The sequence below is a fragment of the Schistocerca serialis genome, chromosome 10 (assembly GCF_023864345.2).
Source record: "Schistocerca serialis cubense isolate TAMUIC-IGC-003099 chromosome 10, iqSchSeri2.2, whole genome shotgun sequence".
Lineage (NCBI taxonomy): Eukaryota > Metazoa > Arthropoda > Insecta > Orthoptera > Acrididae > Schistocerca > Schistocerca serialis.
This window is the reverse complement of record NC_064647.1, coordinates 206680779-206701679: the sequence shown is the minus strand read 5'-3', so window position 1 is coordinate 206701679 and position 20901 is coordinate 206680779. Positions and strand designations below refer to the sequence as shown.

General features: G+C 42.6%; 1 protein-coding gene across 1 annotated transcript in view; it reads right to left on the bottom strand.

The window, feature by feature from the left end:
- The window catches only part of LOC126424695 (cytochrome P450 4C1-like), a 77347-nt gene that overhangs the window by 21440 nt on the left and 35006 nt on the right, over positions 1 to 20901 (bottom strand). Inside the window, exons 4-5 of the mRNA XM_050087421.1 lie at positions 19622 to 19879; positions 8686 to 8886 (exon numbers count right to left, since the gene is read on the bottom strand). Of these exons, the coding sequence (XP_049943378.1) occupies positions 8686 to 8886; positions 19622 to 19879 (459 nt within the window). The remainder of the gene's footprint in view (positions 1 to 8685; positions 8887 to 19621; positions 19880 to 20901) is intronic.

Genomic DNA, 20901 nt, shown 5'->3' with positions numbered 1-20901 from the left:
CCAACAGATTCACTTTGATCACCTGGACCTGAATCATGCTGTAAATTCCGGCCGGGGTGGCCGAGCGGTTCTAGGCGCTTCAGTCTGGAACCGCGCGACCGCTACGGTCGCAGGTTCCAATCCTGCCTCGGGCACGGATGTTTGTGATGTCCTTAGGTTAGTTATGTTTAAGTAGCTCTAAGTTCTAGGGGACTGATGACCTCAGCTGTTAAGTTCCATAGTGCTCAGAGCCATTTGAGCCATTTGTAAATTCCGAAAGGTTGAAGTTTCAGGAGTCTATTTTGAACACAAGAACTCTATTCTTGAAGCTGGTGTGGAAGTCATCAAGAGAATTTATAGGAATCTAACTCACTCAGACCTCCCTCGAATGTGTTTGTATTGAGAGACTCAGAAACCCAATGAGTCTTTCAATAATATTATCTGCCCAAAAATGTGTCTGTAGGGTTAACTACACTGATATGGGGAGTTAGTGACTATGTATTATAGCTTAATGATGGAAACATGGGAGGAATAAGACTTTTAGCGCATCTCAGCATCTCGACACGCTGTGACACTGTAAAGAGGTTGAAATTATTAGACAAGTCGAGACATGTCGAGACACAGCGTGATCCCGAGTTCACCACCCAAGAAGTGAGGTCAGCCAGAAGGAACAAGCTCTTAGAAGAGGAGGGTGGCGAAGATGATGATCCTGACGACGCTGCTGTGTGCTTTCGAGCCTTGATTTAATAATATGAATTAGTTTTTGTCACTTAAAACTTTAAATGCGATTTTCTCAATTTTTTATACCTTATGTTGCTATATATGAAAAATTACTTGTGATAGTTACATGAAACCTTGTGGCCTGCTTTATTGTAACATACTGTACCTACTGAAGCACAACCATGATAGCGATTCAAATATACATGAATCTAAGGACTTACATGTACAAATATTTGCAGTAAGAATGGCACAATCTTTTTTTTTTTTTTTTTTTTTAAATATGTATCCGGGTCTTTTGTTTCTTATCTCTTAAGTCAGTTTCAGTAGATGCAAATAACATGAATAAGTTACCTGTAAAAAGTTTAGATTGTCAGAGATAAAGGTACGCAAACTTGGTTCATTTGACATTGACCTCGTAGGTTCTAACTCCCCTTAAGGCAAATACTGCCCTGCCCTGACGAAATTGAGAAGTGTTGCCCCGACATTGTTGCTTCAACAGACGCTGCAAAACTGGTGCAGCAGTAATTGCACGTCTGTGCTATGTGTTAATGAGAAGATCATGGTGACGTTCGGGATTAATCCGTGATGGTTACTCAATGTGTCTAATTAATGAAACTGTCCAGGTAGAGTTCACAACACAAAATGCCCAGAGAACGTGCTGTGACAGCTCAGTTAGTAGTCTTACAGTCTGGCAGTAAGGTTAGGATGCACACTGGTCATGCTTTAATGAAGGCGAGTAAGTGGGATGCTTGCTGCTTCGGCTGCGAGCAGAGTGGCTGGCTGTATGGCGGTTTCCGGCGATGGCCCGCTTGTACTCCTGGGAACGCTGAAAACAGAGTATTCAGACCGTTCTCGGAAATGATTTCAAGACGCTTTGGGTTACCTCGAGTCGCTGTGGAACCATGGCGGCTCTGGAAACCCCGAGGCAGTTTTTCAAACTGGTGTGCCTGTAGCTGCCAAGTGTTGTTTCCATTGAGTGTTTTAGCTGTGGTTCTCAGGCCACCGTTATACCGAGAAATTCGTCTGGCAGGAGCAAATAAGGCAGTGGGATAGTAGGGAGCCGGCCGGTGTGGCCGTGCGGTTAAAGGCGCTTCAGTCTGAAACCGCGTGACCGCTACGGTCGCAGGTTCGAATCCTGCCTCGGGCATGGATGTGTGTGATGTCCTTAGGTTAGTTAGGCTTAAGTAGTTCTAAGTTCTAGGGGACTGATGACCACAGATGTTAAGTCCCATAGTGCTCAGAGCCAACCTTTGTTGAAGGACTGTATCGCTTCAGGATTCTACCAATAAACCGCAATCTAGAGTTCGCCTTACCCGTTACTTGTATAATCTGATCATTCCATTTGAGATCATTTCGAATAGTCACATCCAGATACTTGACGGATGTTACCGCTTCCAAAGACTGGGCATTTATTTTGTACTCGTACATTAATGGGGATTTTCGCTTTGTTATACGCAGTAGCTTACACTTACTAATATTGAGAGATAACTGCCAATCATTACACCAAGCATTTATTTTCTGCAAATCCTCATTGATTAGTTCAAAACTTTCGTGTGATAGTACTTTCTTGTAGACTAAAGCACCATCGGCAAACAGTCTAATGCCGCTGTCAATACCATCAACCAGATCGTTTTTGTAAATCGTAAAAAACCAGCTGTGTGTCGCATGACCGCTGTTTCCTAAAACCGTGCTGGTTTCTGCAGATGAGCATTCTCAGAGTCTAGAAAGGTCATTATGTCTGAACACAAAATATGTTCCATGATTCTACGACAAAACATTGTCAGTGAAATTGGCCGGTAATTATGTGCATCCGATTTTCTACCCTTTTTATAGGATGCTATGACGTGTGCCTTCTTCCAGTCCCGTGGAACTTTCCGCTGTTCCAGTGATCTCTGCTTTACTTTCCCTACAGTTCCGCGATCTTTATGAACAGACGCTGGGTCTTCGTGAATGTCAGAAGCGCCACTGCTTTCTACTTGGCAGAGGCTAAGAGTGATGTACCAGAGTATAGGAATTAAAAGGATAGCGAAGGCAGTGTGTGTTGGTGCGGAATTGGGGTCAGTAGTGGAACTGGTAAGTGACAGCGGCCTCAGTTGTTGGAAACAGCCTGGAGGAGGAGATGGCGGTTCAGCAAGGTTCGGTGGAGAACGGTAAGGTGCGGCGCTCACTGTCAAAGGTAAAGCGCCGCGGTAAACTTTCTGTAGTTTCACTTATGGGTGGGAGCAGGTATTCCTGATCGGTCGAAGACTGGAGGACTGGTATTTTGTGGGTTTCACGAACTGTCAGGAAGGAATGGGAGTGTCTAATGATGTGACAGAGGATAGCTTAAATCACTTTGCCGTAGTGTAAGGAAGGAGCGTTTATCAGAACATATAAATACAGAGACTAGAGCAGACCTTACTTGTCAAAGTGTAAAAGGATGGAAGCAGATATTAAAAGATGTGAATAGAAACCGTTCTCATTTTTGTTTTGTATTGCCTTATCCATTTAACAGTTTTAACAGTTATTCTCTCCACCTGTAATTGTTAAATGTCGTATGTTCCGTAATCTTTGTGTGACGATAGGCAAGACTACTGTGTAGTGTCTGTATTTCTGCATTGGTTTCCGTACAGTTCGACGATCTTTATGAACAGACGCTGGGTCTTCGTGCCTGTCAGAAGGGCCACTGCTTTCTGCATAGAACAATTCCCCCTGACTCACAGGCTGCACCTTTGATGGTGAGGCTGGCTAACCAAAATAATTAAGTTATCGTTGTTGGCATAGTTGGTAATAAAAGTTGTCGACTTGACTTAAGTAGCACACTTAAGGGAGGGAACGCTGCAGTGCACATGCAGCTTATAGCCACCTTTTGGACATCGAAAACAAACGATCGAATCATTGGCATGAAGGACTCGGGAGCATCATACCGACAGACAATTGTCTGTGGTGCAACGAACACAGAAAGAGTTGTGATGGGATGTAGCCAGGACAACACTGTGGCAACAAGAATAGCCATGGGCGCCACCTGGAAGGATACCTTGGAAGAATATCGTAGGATTGTTCGACTGGTTTGACCGATAGATGGATGACAACGTTTGAAATTCGGGGTGAGTTTATAGGCAAGAGTTTCAGCATGAAGTGTTGGGTACATATTAGTGGAAACTATGTTCAGGTCTCGAAGTGCTATGATGTCAGTAATCGACAAGAAACAGACTTACATGGTGTAGAGTGTGGGGCGGCAGATGGAATAATTGTAGAATAATTGTTTTGTATTTATGCTGTTTGCTGTTCTCATCACTGGCTCTCTAACTACAATATTGGCAACCAGAAAGTGATTAGCAAAACGTGAAGCCTGTAATTAGAATTCCTAGTGCCCACTTCATCTGAGAAATACATTTATAGCTACAGCTTATAGCTCTGAGGAATTAGGAGATTGTCTGGGATTCATAATCAAAAAACCATTCTCTACAAAATGTTCACTATATTCTGAAAGTCACAGACCAAAAAGAATCCACGCAATCCAACTACCAGAGCAGTTCAGAGTCTAATGCGCTGATGCAACTATAACTGTTCAAATTAAACGTTTAAGTGAATGCTCGCCATAATTTGATGATAATGTTCATCAAACGCCATGCTAAATAATAGTAGAATGTCTGTCCCGTGGCGGCACGTGAAAATACGACATACGCAAACTGAAGATAGATCATTAAAGTCATCCCAGAATTAACACTTCACTCGAAAACGATTTCATGGTTACACGTATCCCGAGTAACTTGTTATGGCATCTGAGGCTGTTATTAGCAATGATACCAACGCGACACGACTCCCGGCACAGGTGGTGCGCTAATCAGCGTCTGGAGAGAACTGGGGCCTTTTTTCTCGCACAACATTCTTACTTATAAAGCCGCGATGTGGACGGCTAAGGGAACGCCTGATAAAATCTACTCTCCCGACTAGCCGCTGGGCTAGTAATGCACCACTTTAAGTTATCGAATAAATCATTGCTTCCTTTGCTGATGGCCGGTGAAGCTTTCAATTTAATTGTGCAATCAGCACACAAGTAAGTAATCATAATAAAAGTCTGACATGGCTAAGTCAAATATTTTGATCGAGAGAATTAATTTAATTACACTACACGCAGTAGACGAGCTCTGAACTTACTCTTTGGAGATACGGTATAGCTATAGTTTTATAGTTATTCAGTTGAAACTTCTCACATCTTTATGATTATAGCGTATCTCCCTTCTACTTAAATTTAAACATCCTAGCTTTATTTATTCGCCTACTTAATCTATCTTGCTTCCTTAATTTTTAAGACAAAAACCAGAAAATCATGAATTTCAACTAAAATTTTAATTTGTGAGATCCAGAATACTGTTTCTGCTAAATTATTATGAAAAAGGAATCTAAATATAAATTTTTAAGTTTCTAGCTCTTTTCTGTTGCGCCAATGATTTTTACAGAAAAACATCCAAATTTCAAAAATGGTTAAAGTTATTGAACTGATATTCAACACATACTGATTTAGTATTACTCCTGACATGCTAGAAACGTTTCAGGTTATTTACTTGATTTTTAAAGTATTGCTCAACATTTATGACGTCAGTGCTAGTTACAGCGGACTGGCTCGCACACAATGGAAAGACTGATGTGAATTTTATAAAACGTGAGTATGCTGCTTCCCTACAAGAGGCAGAGTCAACTGGTAGACTGAATGACATTTTGGGGTGTTCAGTGATCCGTTTCGCTTCAGTTTGTCGCTGTCAGATAGATGCCAATATGTCTGTTGACGGCCTGATGGAAGGTAACAGAAAACAGCAGTTCAAAAATGGCTCTAAGCACTATGGGACTTAACATCTGAGATCAGTCTCCTACACTTAGAATTACTTAAGCCTAACTAACCTAAGGACATCACACACATCCATGCTCGAGGCAGGATTCGAACCTGCCACCATAGCAGCAGCGCGGTTCCGGACTGAAGCGCCTAGAAATGCTCAGCCACAGGAAAGCAGCAGTTCTCGAGACACACACCTCTCTAACGTAGGAATCATGATCTGTGTGGCTACCAGTTATGACAAAGGACTCATCTGATAACGGTTGAAGATAGACTCAATGGTCGCCACTGTGGCGAAAGAACGGTAAACCCAGTTGTCGTAGCCTTAATGACCTGGGTACATAATGGCATAAACCAGCAAGATAATGCAGGACCCCACACATCACAAAAGGCTTGAGGTATGTACAGATTCTTGACTAGCCTGACTGGTCCCCAATTTGAGACCTGTAGACCATGTCTGGAATGCTCCGAGAGGACGTTCACTTAGATACAAGACTTCACCTGCAATCTTCACGTACTGACAACAGAATTTGTTTTATGCAGAGTAAGACATTCCTCAAGATGCAGTTCGGGGCTGTTTGCTTCTATATCACAATGAATACAAAAGTTTCTCCGTGCCTGGCGGTCAAACAGCAGACCGATGTGATAATGGACATCAGTTTGGAATAGAATCGGTAAGCATGCGACAACATGTGTAACTATGTTTCAAAACACCGCGCATAAAAACGGGATTTTTCGGTTCTCATACCTCGGCTTCTATTGGCGTTAAAAACTGGGAGCAGCTGTTTTGGATAATCCAAGGGACAGGGATCATTTTTATACGCAACAGAAGAGTGTGAATATTACACATTTTCTCCTGCTTTGGCAAATGGAACAAGTCATTTGGTTCTGTTAACATTTGATGTGGTCTACGATCGGTTTGATGGGACTTGGGGAGGCATCATTAGTTCATTGCTGGGTTCTCAGAAACCCAACAGAAATTTTTTTCTTTACTAAATTTTCGCCATTACTAGCAGACCAAAACCCATACAATGATTCCAAGACGACTATTCACAGCAAATGACTGAAATATTTACGACGCATTCCTAAGATCCCGATGTCTATCAACCATGAAAATTTTCTTGATACATTTACCCATTTTCAAGACAGAGATGTTCAAAGTTACCCTACTTCTACGCGTAACATCCAGTAAGTGGCGAAATCTAGATGATAAATAACCACAGCAAATTTCTCAAATTTCTAGACATTTATCTAGGAACGCCATAACCCGCTCTTCAAAACTCTTTATCCATTATGGAGAAACACTTCAAAAACTAGTTTTGTGGGTTACCAAAACACAGCCACTCATTCCACAACGGCTAAGCACAGCAAATGCTTGTAATTTTTACGATGTGTTCCAAAGACACCAATCTCAAACAAACTTGAAAATTTTCTTCGTATTTTTATCCGTTTCTGATATAAAGAGATTCAAAGTTTTACGTGCGTAAAACCCCGTGTGAGGCGAAAACGTAGCTTATAAAGTAACGTAGCACAGAGATATATGCTGGAAGTGTCTCCATTATAATCCGAGAACACCACGTTGTAGTACTGAAAAGTATCCTAAAATTTTAGCTCGTAAAATCCGGTCTAAGGTGTAAAATTAGTTTTGCGTTATTTCAATTTCGCATAAGTAAACTATCTAAATTTTATTGACCAATACTTTTCTCTTCATGTGAGTTAAATGCCTGCTGCAGCAGGGAAAAACAGGTAACCACCAGAAAAATGCTCCTTCTGGAATAATGCGAATATGATCCTGTTTATTTAAAAGACTCTGACTGAAAAGTGGGGTACCAGCTGCTTCATTCGGACTTCCCCAGTATCCTTACAAATTTTCCCAAAACTTTGGCTGGTGAACATATTCATGCTTTTTTCTTCTGAGAGAGTTGATGACAGTGGTAGTGGGAAAGAGACGGAAAAGTAATAATCACTGGACGATGGTAGACAGCAGTTGAGATGCAGAAAGAGCGAAGGAGACAATGGCACTATGAGAGAAAGAGAGGGGCAAAGTGGCAGTGGAGTGTGGTTGACAGGGACAAAACAGTGCTAGGAAAAAAGTGAATGCCAGAGGGGCGGAATGAGGGGGGGGGGGGGGGTAGAAAGAGGAAGACAGAAAGAGAGAGTGGAAGTGGGTGAGAGCCAGTGTTGATGAGAAACAGAGTATATGACAATGGCAACGAGGAAGAGAGAGATAGTCACTATGAGGAGAGACAGCAGCAGTAGGAAGCAAGAAATGAGACATTAGCAGAAAGAGAGAGCAAGAGGGAGATATCAAAATTGAGAAGAGACTGTTGTACTAACACAAAATGAACGGGGCAGTGACTGTGAAGAGGGGAGACAATAACAGAGAGATACAAAGAGATAATGACAATAAGTTGAACTGAATGAGTTAAGGAGAACGCACAAATGGAAGAGGATGGGTATAAGCGACTTACAACGATGGACTAGTGTGTGTGTGAGTTACAGTTAGGAGAGTTTGTGGGAGTCTGAGGGGAGCTGCAATTCAAAAAAGTATGAATATATTCACATGATAAAATGTTTGGAAATTTTTTAAAGGTGCTGAGGAAGGTGAATAAGGCAGCTGGTACCCTACTTTTGAGTCAGAATCTTTTCAATAAATAGGAACATATTCGCATTTTTTGAGCTCCGATACGAGAATTTTTCCACTTGTGAAAATTTGCCTATTGTGTGATGAATGATTCTACAGAGTTTGATACATATGGCGTTGCTGTTTCATGGTGTTACACTTCATTGCTATCGAAGTCATTATTTATAAAATAAAGTTATTATTTATAAAATCCTAGGTACCCATGGCATGTTAAAAGTGGCAGTGACAGCAATTAATATTTCTTTGTGGTTTGGGAGGGATGGGAAAGAGCCTGTGTCAAATTATGTTCCAGCCCCACCATAAAAAAGAAATCTCGACAAGCACCTGCTGTCCCCAGTTCATTACTGGGCTCACTGATCTGGTGTGAACACAGGAATATTGTATGGTGTTGTTTTGTGACATTCCTGCGACATCCAGTGTGAATAGATCTCAGCATGTGAAATCGCTGTGGCCATTTTCCATGAGGACCACACTGTATATAGGGCAAGTGTAAAATAATTCTGACACGCCAGCAGTGGTGCTTCCTCACCTTGATGACCCGGTCGAGCACCTGCAGCTTCGCAAGATCCTGTGGAGTAGCTGGCCTGTGGCAGTTCTCGCCCTCGCCGAACACGGCGTCGAGTTCGGCGTGCACCGCCTGCTGCCACTCAGGATGCAGAGCCAGGAGCGCCAGGGTGAAGCTGATGGTATTTGCTGTCGTCTCGTTGCCAGCTGAGATTAGTGTGTACACCTGTGCAAGGGGACCACCGTTAGAGATACTGCTTTCCAAACATCAAGGACAAATCACAAAAATTGTAATTTATTATATACTTTTCTCCTGGCAGGATAAGGGACGTCGGCAGTAGCATATAGCGAGTTGATACACATGAAAACAACATCTTCTGGAGTTATTATTTATTTGGCGACTGGTGGTTCCATGATAGTTTATTTTATGACAGTTGGCTTACATTGGGCAGTGTTCTCGCTTTTGCTACTATTGTTGAAGTTACCAAACATCAAACAACTCCATGAATCAATTCCAAGCCGAATAACTGCTTGCATAAAAGCCGGACATGAACCAACATTTTATCAACTTGCTCACTTTGGGAAGCTCTTGAATAAATCATCCAATTTTTCTGAGATTTTAATGATTTGATTTTCTCTACATGTACATCACATCTGTCGATTTTGTCCCATTCAGATAATTCCTTCATGGCGAATATTTTTTTCTTTTTTTTTCTTAGAGTGTATAATGAGCAAAGCAAGGAGAACTTGAAAACCGATAGCACAGGCAAAGAAGGCATTCCAGGCCAAAATAAGATTTTCTAGTGCCAAAAATTGATTTTAATGTGACGAAGAATTTCTAAACATGTACGTCTAAAGCAAAGCATTGCAAGGAAGTAAATCAGGGACTGTGGAGGAAACTCAGAAAGAAAATGAAGTGCTTGAGTTGAGATGCTGTAGAAGTGTATTGAAAATTAGATTGCAGATAAAATAAAAAAGGAGGTGCTTTTTTTGCAGAGTTGGTGAGGATATAAATACATGGATACATTGACTAGGGGAACAGAATGATACAACAATTTTTAAGATAATAGGGAATAAAATACATGGTACTCGAGGGAGCTGTAGAGGGTAAAACACGTAGGGGAAGCCAGGGATTGGAATATATCCAAGAAATAATTAAGGATATTGGGTGAAAATGCTGATGTGAGGTGAAGAGGCTGGAACATGAGAGGAATTCGCCTTAGGTCACATTAAACCAGTCAGATGACTGATGACTGAGCAGGACAGTCTAAGTGCAATCAAGTGCTTGATTATGAAATTTCAGCATAATGTAGGAAAAATACCAGCAACTGTTATTACTAAATTTCATTTTTTTCAGTTTCTGTTACAGTTACATTCAGAACTTTTTTATTTCTGGTGCCTAGTTTCAGATTACATGGTCCATTCTCAGACTATAGCCTTGATTGTGGATGTCAACATACATTCCCAGCAATGCACACATATGCAATAGCCATTGCTATCACTGTTATATATGTATAAAATAGTAATACTTGTACAAGATTAAAAAAATTCAAAAAGGCCAGAAAGACAGCTCACTCCCACTGCAGACAGTTGGAGGGAGCTTTCCTTTCTGTCCTTCGTGAAGTTTTTAGATCTTGCACAAACATTACTATTTTATACATATACAGGGTGGTCAGAAGCAATCTGAAAAGCTTTTACATGCACCAGAGGGAAGGCTGAGCTGAGCAGTAATAATGAACAAGAAAGATCGACACATTGCGCTGTTTGCGAGTTATTTAGCATAAGTTAGTGAATGAGGTCGATGAACATGCAAATTCAAGCACTTAAATATGCTAAAATGTAGTAATGGACATACATCTGTGGGTCTGTCAGTTACCAATTGATGAAATGCTTATTACCAGTTAACATATTCCTTTTTCGGAAGTGATAAATTTAAGCCAGGTGAGCAAAAGCTACATTTCTTTGGTTTGAGGAAACCAAACGAAGAATATGTTTGGCGGGACTGCCTCTGGCAGACTGCTTGAATTTGTGTGTGCAATGAGTGACTGGCTAACTTCAATGCCAAATAACTCAGAATCATCGCAACAAATCAATTTTTTTCTTAACAGTTATTTCTCAACACAACCTCTCCTGCAACATCCTTAAAAGCATTTCAGATTCTTTCTGACCAACGTGTATAAGAATACTTGTTAGGGCTAAAGCATGTAAGTGCACTGGAGGAAATGTATGTTGACATCTACAACGAAGGCTGTGGTTTGAGAATGGACAATGTCGTCCAAAACTGTTGTTGTTGTTGTGGTCTTCTGTCCTGAGACTGGTTTGATGCAGCTCTCCATACTACTCTATCCTGTGCAAAGCTTCTTCATCTCCCAGTACCTACTGCAACCTACATCTTTCTGAATCTGCTTAGTGTATTCATCTCTTGGTCTCCCTCTACAATTTTTACCCTCCACGCTGCCCTCCAATACTATACTGGTGATCCCTTGATGCCTCAGAACATGTCCTACCTACCAATCCCTTCTGTCCATAACTAATCACCACAAATGAATTAATTTTTTAATGGATTTGTGAAAGGAACTGGGAAAAAATACATTCTAAGACAGAACAAAAGTTCTCCACGAAGGAGGTATGCAAATTTGTCACAAACTTATATTCATTCAGGTTTCAACAGAAAATGCAAAATGGTCAATGGATGAGTTTGTGATGCAGCAGTGTAATATCACCACGCAGCTGGCAAGGGTAGTAAACAGCGGACATGTCGATATCAGGGCATAAATTGTTTGTGAATTTCAGTCTGTGCACTGAGCTGGACAGTAACTATGCCTCACAGACAGGAGCACGGACAACCTACACAAATATCACCATTTGAGAGAGGACGCGTAATTGGGGTTGAAGAAGCGAGTTGGAGTAATTGGAGAATTGCTCGGTATTTGAATGACAGAGATGTCACTGTTCGACAATGTTCGCCAGAATGCGCGACCCATGGCTGAACACAGCATCAAAACGGAAGAAGTCGACCTAGAGAGACGATACAACGTGAGAACTGAGCAATGGTCAGAGAGGCATTCAGAGCCCCGATTCATCATTATCGTCGATCTGACATACAACTGGTGCTTCATTGACCACAAGGGGCATTAACAGGCAGCTCACAGAAAGAGGCTTGACTCACAGGGCCCCTTGCGCCTACTTCCATTGACCTCTACACCAACAAGTCCTTGTTCTAGATGATTCAGTGCGGAACTGCTAAGGTCGCAGGTTCGAATGTTGCCTCAGGCATGGATGTGTGTGATGTTCTCAGGTTAGTTAGGTTTAAGTAGTTCTAAGTTATAGGGCACTGATGACCTCAGATGTTAAGTCCCATAGTGCTCAGAGCCATCTGAACCAACAAGCCCATTTACAGAGGTGCTGGGCACATTCAGCCTGGAATCTCATTGAACACAGTAGAATTGTCTTCAATGATGACCAGTGCAGACATCTCTGGAAACGTCTTAGACAGAAATGGGATACAAGTATAACTGTCGTCCGCCACACAGTCCAACAACTAGGAGCGACCATATGGGGTGCTGTTTCATTTTCTTGCAGGGCCTCTGGTTGCCATCAGTAGTACCCTTACAGCACACCGGTACAGCGACGATATTTTAGGCCCCCTTTTCTTGCCCTTCATGGTAGACCATCCTGGACGTACATCAACGCAAGATAATGCCAGCCCACATACAGCGAGAGTTTCTTCTGCTTGTCTTTATGCTTTACAAACCATACCTCGGCCAGCAAGGTTGCCATATCTCTCCCAAACTGAGAACAAATTACTCTCCTGGAAATGGAAAAAAGAACACATTGACACCGGTGTGTCAGACCCACCATACTTGCTCCGGACACTGCGAGAGGGCTGTACAAGCAATGATCACACGCACGGCACAGTGGACACACCAGGAACCGCGGTGTTGGCCGTCGAATGGCGCTAGCTGCGCAGCATTTGTGCACCGCCGCCGTCAGTGTCAGCCAGTTTGCCGTGGCATACGGAGCTCCATCGCAGTCTTTAACACTGGTAGCATGCCGCGACAGTGTGGACGTGAACCGTATGTGCAGTTGACGGACTCTGAGCGAGGGCGTATAGTGGGCATGCGGGAGGCCAGGTGGACGTACCGCCGAATTGCTCAACACGTGGGGCGTGAGGTCTCCACAGTACATCGATGTTGTCGCCAGTGGTCGGTGGAAGGTGCACGTGCCCGTCGACCTGGGACCGGACCGCAGCGACGCACGGATGCACGCCAAGACCGTAGGATCCTACGCAGTGCCGTAGGGGACCGCACCGCCACTTCCCAGCAAACTAGGGACACTGTTGCTCCTGGGGTATCGGCGAGGACCATTCGCAACCGTCTCCATGAAGCTGGGCTACGGTCCCGCACACCGTTAGGCCGTCTTCCGCTCACGCCCCAACATCGTGCAGCCCGCCTCCAGTGGTGTCGCGACAGGCGTGAATGGAGGGACGAATGGAGACGTGTCGTCTTCAGCGATGAGAGTCGCTTCTGCCTTGGTGCCAATGATGGTCGTATGCGTGTTTGGCGCCGTGCAGGTGAGCGCCACAATCAGGACTGCATACGACCGAGGCACACAGGGCCAACACCCGGCATCATGATGTGGGGAGCGATCTCCTATACTGGCCGTACACCACTGGTGATCGTCGAGGGGACACTGAATAGTGCACGGTACATCCAAACCGTCATCGAACCCATCGTTCTACCATTCCTAGACCGGCAAGGGAACTTGCTGTTCCAACAGGACAATGCACGTCCGCATGTATCCCGTGCCACCCAACGTGCTCTAGAAGGTGTAAGTCAACTACCCTGGCCAGCAAGATCTCCGGATCTGTCCCCCATTGAGCATGTTTGGGACTGGATGAAGCGTCGTCTCACGCGGTCTGCACGTCCAGCACGAACGCTGGTCCAACTGAGGCGCCAGGTGGAAATGGCATGGCAAGCCGTTCCACAGGACTACATCCAGCATCTCTACGATCGTCTCCATGGGAGAATAGCAGCCTGCATTGCTGCGAAAGGTGGATATACACTGTACTAGTGCCGACATTGTGCATGCTCTGTTGCCTGTGTCTATGTTCCTGTGGTTCTGTCAGTGTGATCACGTGATGTATCTGACCCCAGGAATGTGTCAATAAAGTTTCCCCTTCCTGGGACAATGAATTCATGGTGTTCTTATTTCAATTTCCAGGAGTGTATATTATTATGTGTATGGCCCTCCAACCGCCTCGGGATTTTGCGGACTTAACTCTCCAGTGGGACAGAATCTGAAATGGTATTCCTCAGGATGACATCAGACAATGCTATTAATTAATGGCAAACTGAATAACAGCTTGCATGAGAACTAGAAGTGGACCAACGATTTACTGACATGCTGACCTTGTGCAGCGCAATCTCTCTTGAATAAATATTGCAGCTTTTCTAAATTTGCAATCTTTTTATTGCCTTCACATGTACATTGTGTCTACCAATTTCCATCATATTTGGATAATTCCTCTGTGGTATGTCGTTCTTTGCCTTAGAGTGTATTTTTACTGACGCTCTTATAATAACCATTACCTAGAAAACAATTCAGTTCTTTAAAGCAAGCAAAGCAATGTTCTGGGTTCTGAACCAGATGGTCTAATCGGGACCGATCGGCCATCATGTCATCCTATGCCTATGGTGTCACTGGATGCGGTATGAAGGGGTGTAGGGTCAGCACACTGTTATCCTGTCTGCTGCTGGCTTTTTAGACCTTGGAACCACTATTTACCTTTCAAGTCGCTCCTCAGTTGGTATTACGAGGCTGAGTGCATCCCATTTCAGCCTACCCATAAAGGAAAAATCCTTTTCAGTACAGCGAATCGAATTGGGATTCTCTACATTGCACTCACACTTCGTGCAAATGGCTCTGAGCACTATGGGACTTAACATCTGAGGTCATCAGTACCCTAGAACTTGTTGTTGTTGTGGTCTTCAGTCCTGAGACTGGTTTGATGCAGCTCTCCATGCTACTCTATCCTGTGCAAGCTTCTTCATCTCCCAGTACCTACTGCAACCTACATCCTTCTGAATCTGCTTAGTGTATTCATCTCTTGGTCTCCCTCTACGATTTTTACCCTCCACGCTGCCCTCCAATGCTAAATTTGTGATCCCTTGATGCCTGAAAACATGTCCTACCAACCGATCCCTTCTTCTAGTCAAGTTGTGCCACAAACTTCTCTTCTCCCCAATCCTATTCAATACCTCCTCATTAGTTACGTGATCTACCCACCTTATCTTCAGCATTCTTCTGTAGCACCACATTTCAAAAGCTTCTATTCTCTTCTTGTCCAAACTAGTTATCGTCCATGTTTCACTTCCATACATGGCTACACTCCATACAAATACTTTCAGAAACGACTTCCTGACACTTAAATCTATACTCGATGTTAACAAATTTCTCTTCTTCAGAAACGATTTCCTTGCCATTGCCAGGCTACATTTTATATCCTCTCTACTTCGACCATTATCAGTTATTTTACTCCCTAAATAGCAAAACTCCTTTACTACTTTGAGTGTATCATTTCCTAATCTAATTCCCTCAGCATCACCCGATTTAATTTGACTACATTCCATTATCCTCGTTTTGCTTATATACTCCTTTCAAGACACTGTCCATTCCGTTCAACTGCTCTTCCAAGTCCTTTGCTGTCTCTGACAGAATTACAATGTCGTCGGCGAACCTCAAAGTTTTTACTTCTTCTCCATGAATTTTAATACCTACTCCGAATTTTTCTTTTGTTTCCTTTACTGCTTGCTCAATATAGAGATTGAATAACATCGGGGAGAGGCTACAACCCTGTTTCACTCCTTTCCCAACTACTGCTTTCCTTTCATGCCCCTCGACTCTTATAACTGCCATCTGGTTTCTGTACAAATTGTGAATAGCCTTTCGCTCCCTGTATTTTACCCCGCCACCTTCAGAATTTGAAAGAGAGTATTCCAGTTAACATTGTCGAAAGCTTTCTCTAAGTCTACAAATGCTAGAAACGTAGGTTTGCCTTTTCTTAATCTTTCTTCTAAGATAAGTCGTAAGGTTAGTATTGCCTCACGTGTTCCAACATTTCTACGGAATCCAAACTGATCTTCCCCGAGGTCGGCTTCTACCAGTTTTTCCATTCGTCTGTAAAGAACTTAGAACTACTTAAACCTAACTAACCTAAGGACATCACACACATCCATGCCTGAGGCAGGATTCGAACCTGCGACCATAGTAGTCGTGCGGTTCAGGATTGAAGCGCCTAGAAACGCTCGGCCACCGCGGCCGGCCGTACTCACACATGTTAACCACTGAGCTACGGAGACGGGCTTGTGTTCGTTAAGCACACTACTCCTGTTCATTTGCACAGAATACTGGTTTGTCACCTGCCAACCATATTACACTGATTTTTTTCACCTAGGTTGTTTATTGCTGTTTATGCCATTCACCACAACCTTGTATCCAAGCCTCTTGATCCTGGTATAAATCATGTTCCAAATTTCTTCGTTGCATATCCTCCTCCACTTGATTTTTCCATTCTGAACATCTTATTCCTCCTTCTCTCTAGCATGGAAATTGGCGACATAGACCTTTTTTAGCTACCGTTCACCCCCTTATTTCGTCACATGTCCATACCATTTCAAAAGCTGCTTTTCCTCTTCTTCGGTAATATATGTAGGAGTTTGCATTGCTTCCTGATTCCTTCATTTGGGACCTTCTGTCGCCTTGAGACTACAAAAATGGTTCAAATGGCTCTGAGCACTATGGGACTTAACATCTTAGTCCCCTAGAACTTAGAACTACTTAAAGCTAACTAACCTAAGGACATCACACAACACCCAGTCATCACGAGGCAGAGAAATGAGACTACAACTTCTTTAAAAATACATTTGCGTGGCGACAGGTCTGCTTTTGTCTCTTTTCGTTGTTTCCCAGGATTTCGCTCCTAAAAACGAATGGTGTGTGTTACTGATTCATAAAGCATTTTCTTGTGTTTTTCTTAATTTGATCCGACCAAAGCTTATTGATGGCTGGTTTGACTTGAGTTGTCCTCTGCCTTATTTCTTGTTTACTAGAAGTCTGGTCTCAGACTATGACTCAAAGATATTTATAATTTTGGCTTGCCTCAATTGCTTTTCTATCTATGATAGTGTCATGTTGTTTACTTCTTATAGACAATTTTGTCTCAGAAAAATTATTGTTTGTCTGGCAATATTTAATGTTTCACCTAGTTTCTTCATCACGAAGGGGAGAGTACGCTTTTCAGACTTTCCCATCTAGCAGGACATAGACGTTTAATACATTTTCTTATTCCATTTTGAAAAGACGGCATTCACTTTTTATGTGCTGCAGCCTTTCTCTGAAATCACAAAAATTACTCCCAAAAATTAAGGTTTTCCCAAATGTGGAAACGTGTTTCAAGGTATAACATGTCCGTCCCCGGTAGGTGAGTGATCACTGCGACAGAATGTCAATCCTAAGGGCCCGGGTTAAATTCCTGGCCTTGGTCGGAGATTTTCTCCTCTCAGGGACTGGGTGTTGTGTTGTCCTAATCATCATCATTTCATCCCCATCGACGCGCAAGTCGCCGAAGTGGCGTCAAATCGAAAGACGTGCACCCGGCAAATGGTCTGCCTGACAGGAGACCCTAGTCACACGACATTTACATTTAAGGTGTAACATGGTCATGTACCTAGGAACAAGTATTCGACAGAATCGGAAAAATTTTGCCAGAACTGTATTTAATAGCCTACCTGTCACATTATTACACTGTTACACACCAATAATTAGTAAGTGAAGTCATATTAATCAGAACGATAATCAACAACCATCTACGATTTAAATACATTTTAAAATAGAAACTATTGGCAACTGAGACAAATTTCCATTTTCAAAACGGATAAAGTTGTTATGGCATTAGAGCAACTCAATGCATTTGCAAGAATCACGGGCTCCATGTTCCAAGGTAGAAGATGCTGCGAGATTGAAGAAATATGGCTTAACCGCACATACAGTGAGGTGACAAACGATATGCACAAGTACACAAAGTATGAAAGGACAATGCATCGACAGAAATGTTATTTGATTCGGTTGATTCATGTGAAAAGGTTTCTGACCTGATTATGGCTGCCCGGTGGGAATTTACTGACTTTGGAGGCAAAATGGTATTTGTAGCTATACACAAGGGGCACTTCATTTCGGAAATCGTGAGGGAATTCAATATTCCGAGATCAAGACTGTCGAGAGTGTTCCGAGAATACCAGATTTCATTTATTACCTCTCACCATGGAGAACGCAGTGGTCAATGGCTTTCACTTACCGATCGAGAGCAGTGGCGTTTGCGTAGAGATAAGCAATGCTGCTTGAAGTAACCACGTAAATCAGTGTGGGACTTACGAGGAACGTATCCGTTAGGTCAATGCCACGGAATTTGGCATTAATGGGATATGGCACGAAACGACCGAGGCGAGTGCTGTTGCTATGACCACGACATCACATGCACCGTCTTTCCTGGGCTTGTGATCATATCGGTTGCACCCTAGACAATTGGGAAACTGTAGCCTGGTCATATGAGTGCCGATTTCCGTCAGTAAGAGCTGATGGTTGGGTTCGAGTGTGGCACAGTACCCACGGAGCCATGGACCCAAGTTGTCAACAAGGCACTGTGCAAGCTGGTGGTGGCTGCGTAAGGATGTGGGCTGTGTTTACATGGAATCGACTGTGTCCACTGGTCCAACTGAACCAATCATTGACTGGAAATGGTTATGTTCGGCTCCTCGGAGACCATTTTCAGCCATTCATGGACTTCATGTTCTGAAACAACAATCAAATTCTACGAGAAAGGCCAACAATTGTAACAAAAGACGAATATAACGTCGTCGACCAGCCATATAAGTGAAATGAAGAGAAGTTTTATGTACAAGAACACTCCAATTAAGATGGAGGCAACTGCATTCTGGAGGTCCCAGCAAGATAATCAAGAGCGGAAGTCTCTCTAGAAATGTCGACGACTATCACGAAACGCTTTTCTAAACACAATCTGAAGTACTGTTCAGCCATCCAGTCTCAGATGACAAGAAGAAAGGTGTTGATAATTTACTGTAAACTATTTTCGGAGATTACTGGTAAAATCGGGAGAGGATTAAGTTGATATAGATCCTTTATTCACGATATATCCATGTTGTTCACACACAAAGACTGAAGAAACTGCTTGTGTTTTTTTAGAAGACGCTTCTGGTTTATATTTTCAAGTGGAATAGTTACCTCAAAGAATCATTCCAGTAATAGGTAATGTCATCATTACACCGCTGTATTCTGTTGTGGTGATATGAAATGTTTCGAACAAATGTGGAACAACAGTGAAATCAAAAGTTTGTAAAACACTGAATATCAATGTTCCAGTTGCCAATTTTTCGATAATATTAAATACTAAATTGTACCAAACACGTAATATGCTGTAAGACGAGAAGCATTATACAATAAGATGTAAGTTAAACATTCAAAGCGGAACATGTCCAAATGGTTTGTGCAAATGAGAACATGTCCATATTTACATGTACTTTCTAAAGGAATACTTTCATTGTAGATTGGATCTACATATATGAACTATCCTTTGGTACAAAAGTAGGTGTTTGCATTGAAATATATTATTTTCATTCATAGGTATACATGAAATAAATATTATGTTGATTGTAAAAAACTGTGTTTGGTGAATATCTTCGTCCTTGTGTGTTAAATGCTCATATAGAAATTGAAACATCAGTGGTGAGGATGAGAAACCCTGGCTTACACCTTTCCTGATTTTTGGCCTCTGAGTTTACTTCTAATAGTACTGATAATTATTACCCAATAAGAATAGGAATCAGATAAAGGCTCCACCGAACACAGGCCCACTGAGGCTGAGAACATGTTGCAAGACAGCTCACCTCATCGTAGACATCCTCGTTGGTAAGAAGTCCGCCACCCGAGGAGAGGACCATGTCCAGGAAAGCTAGCCGGCGCTTCTTGTCAGGGGTCGGCTGGCTCTGGTCGGCTGCGACGCCATTGCGCAGTTGACGCCTCTTGAGAGCCACCACACGGTCGCCATACTGCCGCAGTGTTGCCACCACACGCCGTGTCTCCCTGCCTGTGCGCGTTAGTCGTGTCAGCCATTTCACCCGCAACCAGGGCCGCACTGTCAGTTCCTGACAAATTCCATCATAATGTCATCATTGCTGCTCCCACTTCCTCACTCATTCACTCACTCATGTACTTAGACTCCACTACATTAATCACTACTAGCAATTGAAATGGCAACCAAGATCAAAACTGGCATTAAGTGTACTACATGCTTAAACATGCAAATGTTTAGCATTTCAGTGCAAGTGCAGAAAGTAGATAGTAGTAATGCCCTCTTCATTCTCTATACAAGAAAAGATAACACAGTGGATACCTCATTCAAAAATTTCATTTGAATGTCTCTACATTTGCATCTATATCTGTATTCTGCGAATGACTGTGAAGTGAATGACAGAAAGAAAATCTAATTGTGTTTTTAACGATTTTTCCTATTCCTTTCACCTACAGAGAGTGGGAAAGAATGTCTGTTGTTGAAATGCCATTGATTATACTGTAACTGATCCCTACAGGAGCGCTATGTAGGGGGTTGTGGTATCTTCCTAGAGTCATCATTCAAAGCCTGTTCTTAAAACTTTGTTAGAAGACATTCTCAGAATACAATATTACAGGAAACAGGACGACATCCACTTACAGGCATTGCAATAAATCAGTGGTGAAGTTTTAAATTTGGACTCAAAACTGGATGCTACATTTCTCTAGAATGGTTGGTGTAACCACTTCAGCCATCCAGACACACTTACTGTGTATCCCATATTCTGAACCTGTCATGCACAAGTAGCTCCACATCCATTAGCCCCACTGATCATAGCATTCATAAGTTCTCCAGGGGTTCGTAATATATGATGCATCTGCACTGAAAGTATGGAGAGTCATCCTTACTCATATACATATTGATATGTGCTGTCTGCTCTACTGGACATGTCCAAGAGAACAGGTATCACGTATCTCCTTTGCACACTGTTCGCAGTTTCCCTAGTATTCTACTAACAAAATGATTTCTGCCACCTGCTTTATCTACAAATAAGTCTATGTGATTCATCCATTTCATATCCTTACAAAGTGTTACACCCAGATATGTTCTTGAGTT